This window comes from Ammospiza caudacuta, chromosome 17 (assembly GCF_027887145.1).
Source record: "Ammospiza caudacuta isolate bAmmCau1 chromosome 17, bAmmCau1.pri, whole genome shotgun sequence".
Classification (NCBI taxonomy): Eukaryota; Metazoa; Chordata; class Aves; order Passeriformes; family Passerellidae; genus Ammospiza; species Ammospiza caudacuta.
This window is the reverse complement of record NC_080609.1, coordinates 8,720,803-8,727,605: the sequence shown is the minus strand read 5'-3', so window position 1 is coordinate 8,727,605 and position 6,803 is coordinate 8,720,803. Positions and strand designations below refer to the sequence as shown.

At 41.3% G+C, this 6,803-nt stretch overlaps 1 protein-coding gene across 1 annotated transcript in view; it reads right to left on the bottom strand.

The window, feature by feature from the left end:
* Positions 1-672: 672 nt before the first annotated feature.
* The window catches only part of BMERB1 (bMERB domain containing 1), a 46,191-nt gene continuing 40,060 nt past the window's right edge, over positions 673-6,803 (bottom strand). Inside the window, exons 4-6 of the mRNA XM_058815959.1 lie at positions 6,557-6,671; positions 5,406-5,488; positions 673-4,047 (exon numbers count right to left, since the gene is read on the bottom strand). Of these exons, the coding sequence (XP_058671942.1) occupies positions 3,935-4,047; positions 5,406-5,488; positions 6,557-6,671 (311 nt within the window). The 3' untranslated portion in view covers positions 673-3,934. The remainder of the gene's footprint in view (positions 4,048-5,405; positions 5,489-6,556; positions 6,672-6,803) is intronic.

The following is a 6,803-nucleotide window of genomic DNA, read 5'->3' as shown; positions in this document are numbered from 1 at the left end:
CTGTTCTCAGCATCCCATGTGAGCTGTTCTCAGCATCCCAGGACCCAGGCTCAGGGGCTGAGCTGTTCTCAGCATCCCAGGACCCAGGCTCAGGGGCTGAGCTGTTCTCAGCATCCCAGGACCCAGGCTCAGGGGCTGAGCTGTTCTCAGCATCCCATGTAAGTCTTGCGTGCACATGGAAGGGAGAGGGAGTTTTGGCCTTTAGGTAATATTTTTGGTATTATCCTGTTTGAAAGCGGCCTGCTGCCTGGCTGTTTATAGGCTGGATGGGGTCATGTAAAACAAGGTGCACTTGAGTAACAATGATAGCATTTATGCTGGGGCGAGGGAGGATTTTTGTTCATTTCTCAGATGAGTTGGGACCCTTCTATTCTCAGTGTAGGGCTGGGAACTGTCACTGAGCAGGCTCTGGGCTGTAGTGAGGTTCCAAAGTCATCTTAGTGCATTATGAGATTGGCTTTTTTGGTGGGTTTTCTTTCTTCAGTGAGAAAATCCTTTATTTCAGTAGCATCTCAAACTTACCCCTCAGCATTACTCCTTTTGTGCAGAGTAGTAACCTTAGTGTTTTTGAGAAGTGTAGCAACACAGGAACTGCATCCCATTCTACTCCACAACCAACTTTTCCTCAGTAACAGGAAGAAACAAAGGCTTAGTATAACACAGCAGCTTAGTTTATTTGGAAATATGTTTAACTTGGAAGAGATTCAGTAGGCCTGGGGAAGGTACAAGAGAACCATTTGCTGGTGGAATTTGTATGATTTGTACAATGATTTGTACAAACAGCACTTCAGCACTTTTGTTTTTCTCAGTAGACCAAGATCCTTTCCTGAACAAAGTCATGTTTACCAGAGTGTGTCAAATCCACCCTACACATTCTTCCACACACTCTTCCTTTTCCACTGCCTTGCCTTCTTTCTGAAGTGATAAATAGCCAGGATTTCCAGAAGAGATACTGGGTGCTTCCATCAATGTCCCTCTCTGCTGACAGTGATTGATAGCTGAAAATCAACTCTGAAATTATGCCAGTTACTCCATATAATCACCCAAAGATACTTGTCTGATACTCTGCTGATTTTATATATGGGGATTGTACAATGTGTTGTGCTCACAGGATCATGGAAGTTACAAAGCCCCTAGTTGTTCTTGGGATATTCAGTGATTAGTCTGTTTTTTTAAAAATAAGGGTCAAGACTTTTACACTTAATTCCTTCCTAAATTTAATTTATTTAATTGCAGCCATTAGCTTTGCCATCAGCCATAAGGGCTCTGCTGTGTTCTAGACAGGCAACACTAAACCAGTGTTGAACACAGTTGAGAATGGGACCTTACAGTCTTAAAAATCCAGGGCTTTATTGCTAAGCAGCATCACTGACCCACTTCTGAAGGAACCACTTGTGCATTGCAGGCAAGCTCTTCAAACCCACCCAAATAAACAAAGAAATTTGCTAATTAAAACCAAAAACTGGCATACAGAAAACCTTCCAGCTGAGCCAAGCTAGAACTTCTGAAAATGAAGTTCACTCTCATTAACACTGCTGGAGTTCAAGTCCCTTTGGAGCACTGGCTGCCAGTGCTCAGCTGTGAGAATATTGCACATTCCTACTTGCTGTGTTTCTTTTTGGTTTTAATTAAAGGAGATTGCTCTGGAGCCTGGTCATGAGTGTTGCTTCACAGAAATGTCTGTTTCTTGCTAATGAAATTTTTTCATGGAAACCAACATTGCACTCACTTTATTTGATCCCCAGGTGGATTCTGTGCAGCCTGTAGGGATCACTCCTCTCATCAGCACAGCCTGGGTTAAACACTCATCATGTGCAGGAGTCACCTCAGGCCTTAAAAACCATGTGCAAAGTCCTTCTGGACCCTTTATTGGTGCCATTCACAGCTGATCCCATTCACCACAGCTTTTTTCTTGACTCCCATTTGCCTTTATTAGTGACACTGAGCATCTGCCCCTTGCCCTTAGACACTGACAGTTCCCGATGTCTTAACTGGGTACCAGCAAGAGCCTGTGGAATTTTACAGGAGCCAATGGGTGTTTCTTTCCCTCCAGTGTATTTTCTCCCCTAAAAGCAGTTTTCCCCATTACTGTAAATGCACACAGGTGCCCTGCAGAGCCCAGCCCACACCAGGTACAGACTGTGACAGACACAGAGCTCAGTGTGGTGGTGTGTGTCTCAACAAAGACACAATAATCATACATGAGACTCAGCCTTTGTTCTCTTTCCTGCATCTTTGGTCAAAATAATTAAAGAGCTTCATGTCTCAGTGGAAATCTTTTGTGTTTTTTCCTCTTTGATCCTTAAAACTGAAGGTACTTAGTGATGTTGGTTCTTTGTCTCAAGTGAGTCTGCAATACTGAAATTATTCTGGAAATGCAAGTGGTTTTCATCAAATCAGTCAGTGCTAGGGATTAGGTTTTATAAAGATATTCTGAGTTACTTTAGATGGTGTCTGTTGCCTTCAACCTTAATTAGATACTTTTTCTATCTAAAAAAATAACTCTTTATCCTTTTGGGGTAACTGCTGTTGATTTTTTCTCCTTTCCTACACTGTGGTTTCTTGGTATATAAGCACACACTTCACTTAGCTGGCTTCACAAAATGGAAGTTCCTTTTGCAAAATGTTACTTTAGGAACTTGTTGCTATCTTTTGTAATTTCTAAGCCTGAGATTGTCACACTAGATCCATGTACGTTTATTTTACTATTTACACCTATCACAGTACATTTATATGGAATACCATCACACAGACAAACCAGCTACTGACAGCTAATATAAAGATATTAGATTCCACAAGCTTAATCTGCATAGAGACCAGAAACACACTTAATGGTGAAACACAGACAAGTATTTCTGCATTTCCCTTAATTTTAAACCCATTTTATACAGAATGTGATCTTCCTGCCACAAATACCTACTTCTGTACTTGTATATTTGTCTTGTGGCCAATTTGTATTGGGTGTCTTGTGTCTTCCTATGCTTTTTCAATGGATAGTTTCTATTTCTTGTGGTCATAAAATATACAATTAATACTTGTTTTAAGCACGGTTTCAGTATTAGTTAAATTTTGTCTTCTGTTCTTCTCCCAGCAATCTCTCAGTGATGTGTAATCTCCTGCTGCATGTAGCTTATAAAAATGGACAAAACCCTGGGTGAATATTTCTCTCACTTCTTGGGAGTTGGAGATCTAAAACAGAAGTGACACAAACTTGGACTGCATCATCAACTTGCAGATTACTGTAGCTGTGCTTTGCTAAAGCTTTGCCAGGGATTTATTTCCCCTGGTGGAAGCAATATTAATTTGACTTGAGTAACTCAGATATCATATGGGATATAAAATTCTGTAGCTACTTGCAGCATCCTTGTCACTGATCTCATTCTTTAGGAAGAATTTGAAATGAAACTCCACAGCAAAGTAGTTGAACATCACACAAGTTTGGGGTTTTGTATGCAACATCAGTTATCCTACAGTTGCTTCCTCTATCAGTTGTGCCATATATAGCATTGCTACTTGTGGCTTTTGTTCTGAAAAGAGCCAAAATAGGAGAATTTGGCAATTTTTGAGTGCAGTTTGTCACGGGGGGGAAAGTGTACAACATATTATTCTAAAGTTATAGCCCATTAAAATTGCTGTTTTACACCATTCTGGATTAAACACAGCCCCTTTTCATTCGCCTGTATCACAGGGGTGGTTTTTGTTGACTCTACTGCTGATCTCTTCTGGTCCCTGGACAGCCACTAAATAGGTTTCTTTGTTTTTAGGCATGCGTGTAGAGTGATCCATGCAACAGTGAGGAACCTGCCGTGGTGCAGTCCATAGGTGGCACCTGTGCAGCTGCCCTCAGCAGGATGCTGCTGGCTCCCCTCACCATCCACTTCCACTCAATGGAAACACTGAAAAGACAAGCAGGCTGGGAAGCCCAGGGCTCTCTCTACATGATGTTGCACTGCGTGGCCCCACAACAATCTTTGATAATTGCCAGCCCTGCCTTGGCAATGGTGGGCTTGCTTGGAGGAGGTTCTGCCTTCTTTTCTGCTGGGCTGCCTGCAATGTTCAAAACAGGACACCATTAGAAACAAGAGCTGCTCAAACCCTTCCTTCCTACTTCTGCCCTAAAGGGTGCAAACATTTCCTGCCCTCTCTCCACCCACCCTGAATTTTTCAGCTCCTGTTTGAACAACACACTTTGCTGGTTTGAAACTGCTCAGAAAGTCTCATCTCTTCAGGGAAGAGTGTTTAGAGGAGCTAAATAATCCATACATCTCAAAGGGAGGGTAAACTTTTATCTGGTTCAAGGCAGGTGTCCCTTTCACAGCCAGGGGTCCTTTCACAAAGTCATTTCACTTCTTAATTTCCAGCAAGGAAAGGAGCTGAAGGACAAAAGTATTGCTAGGATTTATTCTCTTGTTGGCTTGGATGTTGTAATTAAGGGAACAAGATAAAGGTAGGTTTTCATTTTTCTGGGTGAAAAGAATCTTTTCATCTTTAAAACTGCATTTAAAAGCAATGAGAAAGTAAACAAACAAGGGAGATGAGTCATGCTCCCTGTGACTAAGGGGGTATAAATAATTAGTGATGCATCTTAAAATGTCTCTTCTCAACTTCAAGGTCATCCCAGTCCCTCTGGAACTCTTGAGCAAGATCTTGATCTGTGCAAAATGGCACAATGTTTGATTCAAACCTCTTCAGGTGCTGGACCTCTCTAAGAAGGGCACTGCTCTCACTTGACTCTGCCTGAGAGCTCATCGTGAGACAGGGAAAAATCAATCTGTGAGCTGCTACAGCTCCTGCTGTGGCTGTGACTGTTCTGTTTGAAAGCTGCACTAAAAGCTTCTGAGGCACCACGAAATCCACTTTGTCTTTCAGAAACCAGTGTGTTTCCATTCTGCCTACAAGTGATTTGGGTTGGCGTGATTCAAAAGCCTATTTCTGATGGTAATATGTAAGAAATTTGGGTCAGCTGTGGAAGTTTGCAGTTTTTTCTCTAGTTTCCATCTTGACTGCAATAAAACAGGTGAACTTTGTTTCAGATATTCCAGCATGGACCTGAAGTGGTTTTTTTTTCATTATTTTTGAAGAAACAGATAGGAAAATTATTAATAAAAATAAAACTGCTTAGAAAAGCAGCTTGTGGCACTGTGTACACAAATATACTTTGCATATTTAAAACATACAGAGCAATCTGAAGTGGCCATAGATGACTGAAATTCAGTTTAAGGGGTAATTTGCTATCTGAAGTCTAAGTGGCCAGCAGCTGCTGACACCCTGAGCTGTTCCTACGTGATCTCGTTAGCTTCACCTAGCTTTTGCCAGGGGCTGCCCTGTGAAAATGCTCTTATAATCAGTTGTCTTTGGAGTTTTTCCTTTTGCTCTTGTTTTTTTCTTAATGATTAGGCACTCACTGGTAGGAGACTGTGTTGCTTTGTCAATGGGTTTTAACTTGGTGCGAAGGAACTCAGCCATCTCCCTGTCTTCTTCTTTTTCCCTGGTGGAAAAAAGGAAAATAGAGGAATGAGTTTTCTCTGCAAACAGGACAGCAAAAGCTAGAGCAGCTAGGATAAAGTCACTAGTAAACAATTAATTTCTTTGCTATTTTTAGAAACATTTAATTTTGAATTTTACTATTGAAAAGTAAATTTTAATTTAATTTTACTATTGAAAAGTAAAATATTTGCCTAAATGAAAACTGCTGCTGAGGCTTTGGTGATGTGCACACAGGGCTCAGTGAGAGCTCTGGTTCAGTTCTAGCTCAGGCTCCTTGTCAGCTGCTGCCTCTGGCCAGCTCTCTTTGATCAGCTGCAGCACTGGCAGAAGCTTTGCCAAATCCTCTCCTGGCTTGCTCAGAATGTCAATGTGTTGGAGGAGATACTGTCATTTTGGATAAATAGATTGAGTCTCTACTGCTGAATGAGGGGGAAGTAAGAGCAAAACTGACTCTGTAGAGTGCTGATCTCAAACCAAAGATTGGATTTGGGTGCTGGAAATGAACTTTTGAGGAAGCCTACAACTTTGGGCTAATACTTTGGGAGATGAAACCCTTCAGAGCCTGCCCATGTCTTAGGTAGGGTTGTACTGCTGGGTCCTTTTTAGTTGGTTTGGGTTGTTTTGCTGTGACAAGATGGGAATAGGAGTAATCAACCTGACAACGAGAAAAATTTAAAAAGGAGGATTTTAGATGTCTACAAATATGCCCCTTGTAGAATTCCATTTCATGTCTACCTTCTTATCCCAAGAGAATTCCCTGGTAGCAGCATAAATCCTTTTCTTTTCAATGGTAAATGCCCAGATTGTTTCTGGGAGGAAAATAAGAGACCAAAGCCCACTGTTATTCATGAGATTACTGAATCATTAATGGGATAAAGAGCCAAAGAATTAGAGTAATCTGATTTTAATGGTTTTCCTATGGAATGGAGAGGAGGCTTTTAACTTGGTAAGTTGTTTTGAAGGACCAGTTCTCTCCCATTAATGTTAATTTAAATTTTGTCACTTAATCGATTGTATTATTAAGCTTGTGGAATGCCACTAAATAAGTTCAGATGCTCTTGGTTCTTACCTTAATCTCTCCACCTCTGCATCATCTACAAGAAAATCTCTTTTTTGTACCAGTCGATGAATCTTCTGAATCAGCTCATCCTCTCTCTGCTTCTCCATCTTTGTTTTTTCTTTTTCTGGTCAAAAGGAGAGAAAGGACTGTGTTACTTTGGGCTCTGGGGAGTGTGAGGGGGTGGTGTGGGACGGTGCAGATGTCTGAGGATCAGCTGCTGATTGAAGTCAATGGTTTTCCAGCCTGAGTCACCAAA